At 42.8% G+C, this 13256-nt stretch overlaps 1 protein-coding gene across 4 annotated transcripts in view; it reads left to right on the forward strand.

Moving 5' to 3' along the window:
- Window positions 1-13256, forward strand: part of MED12L (mediator complex subunit 12 like) — a 412540-nt gene that overhangs the window by 48672 nt on the left and 350612 nt on the right. For all 4 annotated transcript variants that reach the window (XR_002095000.1, XM_019503138.1, XM_019503139.1 and 1 more), the window contains exons 2-4: window positions 4178-4282; window positions 6696-6887; window positions 9112-9271. Coding sequence is in view for 3 of the 4 variants with exons in the window: in XM_019503138.1 (XP_019358683.1) it covers window positions 4178-4282; window positions 6696-6887; window positions 9112-9271 (457 nt within the window). In the remaining variant the exon portion in view is untranslated. The remainder of the gene's footprint in view (window positions 1-4177; window positions 4283-6695; window positions 6888-9111; window positions 9272-13256) is intronic.

Raw genomic sequence — 13256 nt, forward strand, 5'->3', positions numbered from 1 at the left:
AGTGAGGAGTAGATGCACAAGGAAAAAAACAGGGAAATGTCATGGTAAAGGTCTACTATTATCTAACCAGAGGGAGGAGACTACCTTGCAGCTGAAAGGAGAACAGCTGAATGTGTGGTATGTGGTGCTGCAGATGTGTCTACAGCACCACATACCACACAGCTGCACTTGTCTGGACCCAGCCCAAGAGGCCACCCCCCAACTCCAAAGTAGGACCATCCCCAACTAAATCATCCCACCCAAGGCTTTGTCTAGTTGGGTCTTAAAAACCTCCAAGGATGGAGAATCCACCACTTCTCCAGGCAACCCGTTCCAGTGTTTTACTCCCCACCTGGTGAGAGTTTTTACTAATATTGAACCTCAACTTCTCTTGCTGCAACTTGAGACCCTTGTGCTGTCATCTGCCACCACTTAGAACAGTCTAACTCCATCTTCTTTGCAACCACCCTTCAGCTAGTTGAAAGCTGCTATCAAATTCCTTCTCAGTTTTCTCTTCTGCAGACTAAAAAAGCCCACTTCCCTCAATCTTTCCTCACAGGTCATGTGCCCCACCCCCCTCACCATTTTTTTTGCCCTCTGCTAGACTCTCTCCAATTTGTCCACATCCTTTCTGTAGCGATGGGGCCCAAAACTACTCCAGATGTGGCCTCACCAGTGCCATAGAGGGGAATAATCACTTCCCTGAATCTGCTGGCAGCACTTCTACTGATGTAGCCCAGTATGCTGTTAGGCTTCTTGGCTAAAAGGGCACACTGTTGCCCTTCATATTCAGCTTACTGTCCACTGTAAGCCTCAGGTCCTTTTCTGCAGAGCTGCTGCTTAGCCAGTTGGTCCCTAGTCTCTATCGGTGCATGGGACTTTTCTGTCCTGGGTGCAGAACTTGTACTTGTCCTTATTAAATTTCCTGAGATTTCTTTTGGTCCAATTATCCAATTTTTTGAGGTCTCTCTGAATCCAAGCCCTACTCTGTAGCTTGGTGTCATCTGCAAATTTGCTGAGCATGCACTTGATCCCATCTTCTAGGTCATTGATGAAGATATTGAACAAAACTGGCCCCTGGACTGACACCTGGGGCAATCCACTTGATATTTGCTGCCAACCTGACATCAAGTCATTGACTACTGTCCTCTGAGCCTGACAATCCAGCCAGTTTTTGTCTACCTTACATCCCATTCATCCTACCTGTACTTCCTGAGCTTGCTTGCAAGAATATTGTGGGAGGCTGTATCAGAAGACTTGCTAAGTTCAAGGTATATCACATCTACTGCTCTCCCTGCATCCACACAGTCAGTCACCTTATCATAACAGGCAATCAGGATGGTCAGGCATGACTTGCCCTTGTGAATCCATCCTGACTGTTCCTAATCAGCTTCTCCAAGTGCTTAGAAATGGATTCCTTGAGGACCTCTTCATGATTTTTCTGGAATTGAGGTCAGGCAGACTGCTCTGTAGTTCCCTGGATCCTCCTTCCCTTTTTTAAAAATGGGCACTATATGTGTATTTTTTCAGTCATCTGGGACCTCTCACAATCTCCACAAGCTAGTAGTCAGTGGCTCTGAAAAGATATTGGTCAGTGGCTCTGCAATCACATAATATTCTGCTATACTTTCTAGTCTTCCTGTGCAGTGGCATGGTTTGTTCTTGTGCCCTCAGTAAGGTTTCTTTAAAATACAGCCAGTTCTCCTGGACGCCCTTCTCCTTCAGACTGGTCTCCCAGTCTGCCCATCAGTTCCCTGAGTGAATCAAAGTCTGCTTTTCTGAAGCCAAGGGTCCTTACTCTGCTGCTCTCCATCTTTCCTTTTCTCAGGATCCTGAACTCAATCATCTCATGGCCACTGCTGCCCAAATTGCCACCCACTGCTATATCACTGTCCCCTGAATTGGGCAGAATCTGAATTGACTATGGCCTGCTTTGCACACCCCTACTGCCTTGTCCCTCCTGAACAGTTTATCCCTATCCATGACAATACTCCAGACAGGGAAGTCTTTGTTATTCCAACAATATCACGGATTCTTGATTATGCAAGGATTTCCAATTCTTCCTGCTTGTTTTGCAGGCTCCTTGTATTCATGTACAGCAGGGGCAAACAATTATTTCAGGTGGAGGGCTGCTTGATGAGTTTTGGCAAGCTGTTGAGGGCCACAAGGGTAGCCCCGCCCCTTCAGTTGCCCCACCCCCTTGTCACCATCTTGGGACTGGAAGTCCTGCCCCCACAACTTTGCCACTGGAAGCCCCGCCCCGAACTCTGACCTCTGCCACCAGCAGTCCCTCCCCTTGCACAACTTACCAGGTAGCAAGGGGTTGTGACCCCTCTAACATCCTGCCCCAGCAGTGGGGCTTCAGGGGCATCAGACCTCCCCCAGAACTTTCCCCCTACCTATGTCAGCTGGTCCCAAAAGGAGGAGACTCTGCTGCCGCTTCTGCAGGCCAGTGCCGACCCAGTTGGGCTTGCCCCGTCTCTAGCAGCACCTGGTAAGCTGGCTTCAGCCACGTGCTGCTCCGAATGGGACGGACTGCACTGGCCAGGAAAAGCGGCATGCAGCTGAAGTTGGCTTCTCATGTGCTGCTGAGGATGGGAGGAGCCCGGCCAGGTCTGCACTGGCCAGCTGAAGCAGCAGTGGAGCTGTGTGCCACTCAGGATGGGACAAGCCCGGCTGGAGTGGCAGGGCTCAGCTGCACTTTCCTGTGCCAGTCAGTCCTGAGCAGCACACGGCTCCACCATCACTTCTGCTGGCTGGCGCTGACCTGGCCGGGCTCCTCCCATTCCCAGCAGGATGTGGGAAGCTGGCTTCAGCTGCGTGCTGCTCCAGATGGGACAGGCCTGGCTGGGTCTGCACCGGCCAGCAGAAGTGGTGGCAGAGCCATGTGCTGCTCAGGACTGACCGGCGCAGGCAGGGGGAAAATGCAGCTGAGCCCCTGCTGTTCCGGCTGGGCTCATCCTGCCCTGAGCGGCACACGGCTCTGCCACCATCTCTCCTCCCTGGTGCTGACTGGGCCGGAGCTGTGGCCCGGCTGCTGCTTCCCCGCCCCAGTGCCAGCCCAGCCTGACCCTGCATGGCCCGAGCGACATGGCATGGCGTGGGAAAAGCCTGCCCAGCAGCTGCTTTCCTGGGCTTACCCTCAGGGCAGGGCCCTGTCCAGTCCCGCACAGGAGCAGAAGGTGGCCCAGACACTGTTTCCCTTCACTGGCGCCACAGGTTCTGGCCCAGCCCTCCTGCCCCTCTCAAGCTGCAAACATAGCCTGAGCTGGGGCGGGGCGAGGCTCGCTGGGTCAGGCGGAGGTCAGGGTTAGTTGCCTCACAACCAGAACCCAAGGAAACAGCTTGAGGTGCTGTAGCTGGTGGTTGGTGCCACTGGAGGCTTTTAGAGAGGCAGTCACTATTATGTGGATTTTGAAGGGGCTCTGCAGGCCGGATCCAGCCCGCGGGCCGTATTTTGCCCACCCCTGATGTACAGCCACGTGACTTAACTAGCTGATTGCCCTACTTTTTAGGAAGAATGAGGAGGTCTCCTCTCTTGTCTCCTTCAGCTTGTGCTTCCTGGAGGTTCAGTCTCCTTCACTAGAAGTTTTTAAGAGTGGATTAGGTCAATGTGTCAATATGTGTCAAATGGTGTACATCCACTTATTACTGGGTGGTATCTGCCAGATTAGATGACTCTTAGTGGTCCTCTGCAGCCCTACGATTCGTTGCCCTCTATAATGGAGAGTGAATCCATTCAGTTTCTGGGCTCATTGTCCGTTTTCTACCACACTCTTGGTTGACTCATAGCCTTAGCAAAACTTTCCCCCTGTTATGTATATGGGGCAGTGGAGTCCCACTCTTCACTAGCCAGAAGTAAGAGTTTCAGTGAGCCTGCTGTCATAACCCTGGAGGATTTGGCCTGAAGGCAGTTGGATCCCTGTGTCCATTGTTTAGAAGTCTCATGAAATCTTGAAAGAGAGCCTTGATATATGGAACAAGGAAGAAAAATTTCCTGGAACGGAAGAACAGTGGATTATAATATCTTTCTTTTACTAAAATGAAGTGAAAATACAAAATATGTGAGGAATGTACTACACTGGTACCCAATATGCAGTGTGTAACATGTCTATATTAAAAAAAAATTATATGGCTCATTTGATGTTTTAAGGGCTAACTTTAATCTGTAATAATTTGAGAAAAATACTATTTACAGGATGAGCTTACGGCAGTGAATGTAAAACAGGGCTTCAATAATCAACCGGCTTTCTCTGGAGATGAGCATGGATCTGCTAGAAATATTGTCATTAATGCCTCAAAGGTAAGGCTAGGTCTGTTAGTCTCATTTAAAAGCTATGTGTGTGTCAGTGTTTGCTACTTAATTTGTGTTTTCAGGTGGCAGTATATTGCCTAAAATTTACAAGTTGGCATTGGGTTTTTTTTTGTTGTGATGACTCTCTTGTATATGTTGGCAGTCTTGGCATTCCAGTTAATTATAAAACTAATGTGAAACTGCTAGGAATCAAATGCTGTTTTTTTTCTGTGGGTTATTATGCTGGTCTTCAGATGCTAGGAAAAATGGGTACTAAAAACATGACAACATACCAGGTAGCACATCAACTTGTAACATTTAAATCTGGAAAAGATCATTATTATTTTTTTAAGTCTCTTTTCTTACTTTCCCAGTCTCTAACAGCAATAAGGGCCTTTTCTGACAGGCAATCATGGATGGCATTTAAAACCCCCACAGTAAGTTGGGACTTTAAGTATTCTAGCCGGTTACTTGCTGCCAAGGAATGCTTCACCATCAGTTTTTGCTGGGTGTTGGACATTGTTATCCGTTCTGTTTTAATGGTCTGTTTTTGAAAAAATGTGTTTCTGAGCTGTGTTTTCTGAAGCTTCAGTTAACTTGCCTGTAAAAACTGGAAAAGATTGAGGGGGCTCTGAAACTCAATAAAATATTAGATAGAAGGCAGGGTAAGGTGGCTGCTGGTTCAGCTTGCTATATAAAAGTGCCACCCTCTCCTGCCTTCTGCCTGACTTCAGTCTATCTCTCCCTAGTACAATTATTAGTAAGTCATCTTCTAGGTGGTTACAGCTGATCAAACTTTTTTGGGGGAGAACTTTAAAAATAAATTCTCTTTTTATTAACCCTTTCTTCCTGTCCCTTCTACTTCCTGTTATTTTATTTGACTAAAGGGGAGGGGGAGTAGTGGAAGGAAAAGAAAAAGTGCTGGTTTTATTTTGCATGGGTATTATTATTTCATGTACATTGGACATGCAAAATATTTGGTTTAGAAATTTTATTTTACATTTTAAAATGTTGTGTAAAAACAGTTAAAAGTGGTACTACGTGTTACTCTTTTTTTTGTTCAGGGTTCATGCAGCCTTTATTTTTTGAATGTGTAACTCTCAGAATAAATTGGTAAATATAGTAAATATAATTGAGATGTATATAATGAAAAGGCATTCTTTTACTGACAAAATATTAAGGTGTTGCTATATTTTTGTGATTGTCCTCTAAGGCTGCCACCTGTAGACACTTCCTTTGTCTGTTTTGCTTTGAATTTTGTTATACAATGGAAATATCTTAACTGTTTGAAAATGCAACGTTTTTTTAAAAATTGGGGAAGAGCTTAATATTACAGATAGTTCTTTTTATTCTATAAGACTTAAATTTGTTCAATAACTATTAAAGATTTTCTTTCAGAATGAAAACTTTAACCAGGTGGAAATTGTCTCCATGAAGACTTAAAAAATTTCAGGGTTGTTTTCTTAAGTGTCTGTCAATATAAATAGGTTGCATGTGGTGATCTATTTTGTTTTTTGGAAAAATTAATTTGGATAGTTGTTTTCTTCTTTTTCTCCTTTATTGTGTGTTTATTTTTCCTCTTATCCCATCTAAAAGCCATGAAGCGGCATTTCCTATAGCATTTTTTTACTTATCCAGTATTTCTTGATCTTTTCTATCTCATGAGACAGTCCAGTCTTTCAAGACTTAAGAGTTTTGCATAGCTCTTTGTACATTTATTTGCTCATCCAAACTTTGCTAGGGTTTGCTTATCATGACTGATGAATGAAAGTAACTGAATGCTGTCCTTGACATGACAATTGGCTTTTAAATAGAACTTATACCTCCACACAGTCTGGTACCTTGAATGTCCCCAAAGATTTAAGCACTCCCTTAACTTTAATCAGGGTCTGGTGCTGCCCATGCATCTTGGATTGGACCTGCACACTGCATACTGTGCACTCTGGGCCAGCCCACATGCAGCGCACTAGCTCTGTCCCTGCGTGTTTCCTTGCATGTGGCCTGCAGGACCAGCCTGTGGACCTGATCCAGTGTGTGGATTGGCACTGTCCCAGTGCCTGCTGGGCCTTATAAGTTTGATCCCCTGACTTGAGGCACAGAAGTAGTCGCACTGAAACGGGACTTTTCAGTTAGGTTCTTTTGCCAAAGTGGAACGTACCAGGTAACCTTGAGAATCCTTCTGTTCACTGCTTTACGCTATTGACCTATGGCTTTTATTGCTGAGAGAGAATGCAATAATGTTGCACTGGTGAGTAGCATCAGCAGACTCTCTAACTGACAGGTCCAGGGAATTCCAGTGTAATTTTATTAATAGGTAGCTTAGATCAGAGTGGTGACTAAATCTATTCAAATGAGAATCTTGTGTGTTTCAGTGTATAATAGACATTTGCTTACATGTTGTCGTTTTTTCCCCCCCCACCAGATTGGCGCTTATTTTAGCAGCATATTAGCAGAAAAGCTAAAACTTAATACTTTCCAGGATACGGGAAAGAAGAAACCACAAGTAAATGCCAAAGACAATTATTGGCTGGTTACTGCTCGCTCTCAGAGTGCAATTCATAACTGGTTCACAGATTTAGCAGGAAATAAACCACTGCCCATTTTAGCAAAAAAGGTACAAACAATCTTAATTATTGCTTTTGGTTTTTTTTGGTTTTTTTGGGGTGGGTGGGAGGGGGAGCTGACTTTGCAGCTGGGCATAAGAGAAGGGCCATATTTATATATACCAATTTAACTAGATAAATATGTTTCCAAACTTCTTATTGTTAACAAGCAACTATCATGTTTTACGTGAAACTGAGTGAGCTTTGTAAAAATAAATGCATAAGGTAGTAATGTGTGGTATGGATGCAGATGAATCTGGGGGACACGACAGTCATTTGTAGATGCACAAAAAGTTTTCTGTATTTAAGTGTATGATAATGGGAAGATTGGATGTACCTTGGTGAGTAATCTGGGAATACAGACATTGGCAAGCTTCAACAAGAGTATTGTGTTACATTTTTAAATGTCTGCTATCCTTGTCTTTGCATCTTGCCATCCTTAATGAGACAAGAGCGTAAAATTCTCAAACTTAGCCTAAACTCTATAGAGGGTCTTTAAATGCCCTTATTAACGAAGACCAAAGTTAAGCTTGGATAACCAAATTCTTTATCTATACTTTACTTTTCTCTCAAAGCAATGTTTTTACTTCAAAAAAAATTGTCCTTCTTGTATCAAAAGAAACTGTTTACTTTAACTGTCACTTTTGCATGGTCTCCACATTGACACCAATATGTCCTTACTATCTTTTGTAAATTCTTTTCCTTTAGGTGTTGTTATTACTCTTGCTCAGGTTTGTTAGCAGCAGGCTTCCAACGAGCTTAAGGACAGGGAAGAATTCTTGCCTTTTTTCAGGAATCTTGCAAACAGCATAAAGTATCTTAAAGGAAGTATAAAGCTATAGAAAAATCTATCAAAACTAATCAATTAAGAATACCAAGACAATTGAGAGAAACTTGGGTGGCTATGCAAGTCTTACCCCTGAGGGAAAGACTGGAACAAAATGACTGACTAAATTGGTGTCATTCACATCTAACTTCAGTGCAGATCTGTGTGGAATAAGCTATATTGAAATAAGGGTCTCTTACTCTGCAGTAAAAGTGTGCACACACATTGGATTGAATCAATAAGGTGCATGTTATAATAATTCAATTTTGGTTTCTGTATAGATAGTCCAAGATTTTTTTTCTCAGCTGAGGAAAATTTTACAATAATTTTTCATGAGGGGAGCTATTTAGTATCCTTCATTTGTACATAAGATCTTTGCTGAATATTATCAACAAATAAGGATCATTTCTGTCCTTAAAAAGGAAAAAAAAAAGCTAGCTTCAAAAGTGGAGATATTTAAAAGATTGTGTAGATCACATACTTGCTTTGTAGAAAATGGCAGACTTTTATTGATCTGAATATCTGGGATTTTTGACATGCTAATAACACACACGGTAACAGTGTGATGAGTACAGTACCACAGCATGGAAAAATCCCAGTTGCTGAGCACTGCTAATACTATTATAAGACTTCTAGACTAAAGAAAAGAAGCAGCTATTGTCATACCAATGACAGCAAACTGAACAGTCATGGGTACTCCCTTTGGTATGCACTATTTGGGGGGGCAGAGTTTTTAATCCATGTTTTCCTCTCTGACATTGCTTCAAGAAGGCATGACAAAATTACTCTACATGTAGGAAAACATTTTAGTTGACCTTCTGGATTAACTTAATGCAGTTGTGCTTAACATTTTTGCCCAATGGGCCGGAAGTGCAGTGCCCAGTCTGTCTGTGGGTCACATCTGGCCAGTGGTCCTGATCTTGTGCCCAGGGCCAGATATGGCTTGCAGGCTGGAAGAAGTGGCTCTGGGCTAGGTCTGCTGGCCATGCGTGTGACATTCTGAGCTAGAGGGTACAGAAGTAGGTTCCATCTCCATTAAGAGGCTGGGCAAAGAACTGCTGGTGGAAAAGGGTTTTCGGAAATCTCTGGGCTGAGGGAAGATGGTACTCTGCCTGTTCCCGTTGCCCCTGCTCCTCTTCCATATTTCCAGAGGCTAGGGGACCTACAATCAGTAGTGAGGTGTGGCGTTAATCACTTGATGTCAGTTTTAACACTCTCTTGGAGTTTGGACCGTATATGGAGGCATAGGTAATGGTTCAGTTGCTCTTCAGGTCAGTGAGTAAGCCCAGCATTGTACATACAGCATTCTAAAGTGTAAGTCTAGAATTAAATAGAGGTCTGCATTCAGTCTGTTTCCTTACCTATGTTGGATTGCACTTTGTAATTTTATTGTCTGTTTTTCATTCCAGGTTCCTATCCTCAGTAAAAAGGAAGATGTCTTTGCTTATTTAGCAAAATATTCTGTGCCACTGCTGCGAGCAGCATGGCTGGTCAAGATGACATGTGCCTACTATGCTGCTATATCTGAAGCTAAACTTAAGAAGCGTCAAGCTACTGATCCAAATATTGGTAAATAAAAATTCTAATATTTAAATGCATGGTAATGATTGAAAGAATTTGGTACTCTTGTTCAGTGCTTTGGTGCTGGTAGGGGAATGTAACAAGGACTATGTTTTTGATAAATAGATTTCTTTCTGTTTTTCTCCATTTGGGTTTTTATTGATTCTTTCCTGTCTGAAAACATGTCAAATAATACAGACAACTGTTCAGTATTTCCTTGTTCACATACCTTTCTAATAGATCTGACCCCAATTCTTGAATCACTTTAATTAAAAGGCTGAATATATTGTGTCTTCATCACTTGAGTGTGACATTCATCTTAGTATGAAGGGCTCACAGAAGGCCTCTGGTCATTTGAGTTCCATTTATTATGGCCAAAAGCATGATGGAATAAATGTTGCCCTAGAAGAACTGAATTGAATCCAATACTTTGAGAAACCTTAAATAAATGTGATCTTTTATGCATAATTATTTAAAATGATATGAAGGGGCACTTTCAGTTTCACTATTGTAGGTTAGGTGTTACTTGCTGACCTAACTAAATGGGCGAACTCCTTCACCTATCCTTTGTATGAATATAAAAATTTAGTGTACATCCTACCAAGGGTTTATGAGAATGATGTGATTTCCGAGCAGGAAAAATGGAGAATCTCTTAGTGTCTGGTAAAAGGTATTCATTTTAAAATGTATTTGTAGGCTGCTCAAGAATAGAGAGATCAAACTGAATGTAAGTGCAGAGCAGTTGGTTCCTGGGTCCAAATGTTACACTTATATCTTTTTTTGTCAGAATAGTCTGTGTAGATTGAGTTGTCTGGGGTAGGTAATGTTGCCACCTCTTGTGGTCAGTTCCTCACAGAATGGTGCCTCGGACTTAGGATTTCTAGACACCAATATAGTATAATTGAAACAAATCTTGTCCAGAAAGAAAATAGCCAGGTTTCAGATGCTGTAAACCTAGTCAAGCTCTTTCCCACTATTCAGTATCCATTTTCTCTGACCTGAGCCCATGTTCCTACTGCAAAACTCATCTTTATTTAGTTATGTTCCCCACCTAAATTTTACTTCCGTGGTTTCCTCCTTTCAGTCTTACTTTTTTTCTGGGTTTGTTCTTGGTTATAAGGTTCTTAGCTACCACCATAAGCTGAGACAGCTGAGAATCAAAGACTTCACTAGTTCTTAGGCACAGCCCAGACAGATAAGACGGTCCTCCCAGAGAGCTTACTGTTTACTTGTGAGAGAGAACATAATAGGTGGGCATCCTCCTATTCATTTTTATGTGAGTAGGATTTAGCAGATAAGAGACTCTGATGGCTAACAAATCAAGTTTATAACTTCATTAAATTCCAGCGATGACTCTCATTTAATATTTGAAGCTTAGTGCTACAAGGAATTTGGTTAATTTTGTGACGCAACTCAACTGCATCTCCCTTTACTGCTGAGACCTGCTGGTAAACCCTTTCCCCCCCACCCATTTCCAATGATTCCTGTTTCTTCAACAGTTCATCCAGAATCCCTCTGCCTCCTGTCTTGGCCTGGTGCATATGATTAGTGTGGCCCCTCCTTGATGTGAAGCCAGACCAGGTTGTCCTCCACCTCATCTGCATATGAATTTTTGGAGCATCCTAGGATTTGTGACAAGAACACCCCGTTTTAGCCATGAGTGGGGGCTAATTAGTACATGGATCCTTTGAGGGTGGGGGGGGTATCTGGAGTACACACACATACTGAGTAGTGCTGAAGTGTGAGCTCACCATGGCTTGAAATGCTGTTGACTCTGCTGGAGCCTGGCCCAATGAACTCTGTGGTAAATCATGAACCTTTGGCTTTGGATTAATATAGTTTGTATTCTTGGCCTATTGTGGGCTCAAATCAGGCATAGCCTATGCTTACCTAGGGGAAATACTGTGATCACCACAGTGGATTCCTAGTTGCACCTGGGGAAGACTGCTCTGTTGTCATGGGATAGTACCTATATAGGTAATGCATAGTAAACCTTGGCTTTATGCCCCTTTATGGAAATGAGAGACTTCTCTCTAGCTTGCTCCTGGGTCCTTATGGCTAAGGACAAGCAAAACGTGGGGCCATCTAAACCCCAAGCCTCCAGGCTTGGGCCTGCAAGTAGGATGCCCACCAAAGGATTTTGGAACATCTGAAGCCCCAGGTGGGGATGGAGGATGTTTGCCGCTGGTAGGGCCACTTTTGGTTCTGGACTAACCGATTTGGAATTGATTTTGCCAATTTGGCTTGGAATACAAAACCTTGGAAAAAAAAGCTTGTATTATGTATAAGTAGGTGCTAAAGTGCTGCTCAAAAGTGTTTTTATGGAGTGTCTGTGCTAAAACTTTCAGTATTTTAAAAAACATGCATCAATTCTGGATGAATTAAGTGTATAGATACCATATGAAAATTGCTACAGCCATGCTCAGTTTCAAGGCTATTGTTTTCAAATTTGGTACTCTCTGTCATGTGCTCAGGGGGAGAGCAGGGTCTGACAGGTGAGGGGAAAGAGGCTGCCATGGGAAAGCAGAGAGCAAAGGGGTAGATTTATTTTCCCTGCTGTAGCAGTGGGAGGGGGAAACATTCAAGGCAGACCTCCAATGACTAGATTCTATACGTGGAAAATTTATAAAAAAAGTATACATTTTTCATACATAGAATCTAATTTTTGGAGGGCTGTCTTATAATTTAAAGCCATCTTCTTTTGGCGTAAATACATTACATTAGATTGGTACCTCTGGATTGTGCCTTTTCTCATATTGCTGGACTAAAATTATTTAGTTGCTTTGGAATTTAGTGTTTTAGACAAAAAGTAAAAGAAAGCCCTTTGGTTTTTGCTACTTTACAAGGTCACTTCCTGACTCTGCTGTGAGCAGCTGCTGGGTTTCAGCTGTTTTACCTTGTTGGTATTTCATGTAAACTATTTCTTCAAGTTTTTATTTGTGGGTTTGCAGCCTTGGAGCTGTTGCTTTGAGTTACAAATTTAAGCCAGCCAGGCAGGTTTTGGAACTTTCAAAAAAAAAAGCTGTCCAGCTCTACTTCTCAACCATGAGTACAGAGAAACCAAACTTGAGTCATCAGCAAAACAGTTTTTCAAAAGACATTGAGCTGGTGTAAAATGGAACCCAAGCAATCTGGTGATACTACAATGAAGGAAGTAGGGTAATGCTGCATGTGCTGTCTTATTTACCAGTCTGCCTATGCTGGTTGTCATATGAGAAGAAAAGCAAAGAGGTGCAGGTGTATTAAGCATCATTAGTTAATTTTACACAATCCATTCTTCTGCTTTATAAAATTAATGTTACGTTAATCTATACCGAACGAATATTAGAGCTCCAAAATGCCACATTTTGCACTCAGAATTTAGGAAATGCCACATCTAAAGCTGCCCAGGTAAACTGAATTAATCTTAAATTGCATGCATGCATGCATTCTGGTACATTTTATGGTATGGTCATTAATTGTATGGTGACAAATATTTTTTCCACAGAATCCCTCCCTTGTTTAACACGTGGGCTACTGATCTAAGCACTCGCAATTATGTATAATTTACCTTGTGCTACAACAACTTCTTTGTATCAAGAAACAAATATTTGTGGTGTCTAGATTTAGCTTTTAAAAAAGGATTCTTAACTACCTGTTTGCTAACTCAGTGCAGGGTGTCAAGGGCCTGCAGCAAGATGGTAGCCCTAGACTTTAGGAGGGCCAATTTCAACAAGTTGAGGAGACTAGTGGGTGAGGCGCTGGGATCCTTGAGGGCAGGGGAACTTGGTGTCCAGGATGAGTGGCTGTTCCTTAAGGAAGCGATACTCAGGGCCCAACGGGAATCCGTCCCAACAAGAAGCAAGGGGGGGGCAAGAGTGCCCGAAAGCCCCCCTGGCTCACCAAGGGCGTCTGGGAATGCCTGCTTACCAGAAAGACAGCGTACACCCAGTGGAAGGGGGGTGCTATCTCCAAAGAGGAGTATACCTCCTCTGCTCGGGCTTGTAGGGGGGCT

Source organism: Gavialis gangeticus, unplaced genomic scaffold (assembly GCF_001723915.1).
Source record: "Gavialis gangeticus isolate Ggan-Ray unplaced genomic scaffold, GavGan_comp1, whole genome shotgun sequence".
Taxonomy (NCBI): domain Eukaryota; kingdom Metazoa; phylum Chordata; order Crocodylia; family Gavialidae; genus Gavialis; species Gavialis gangeticus.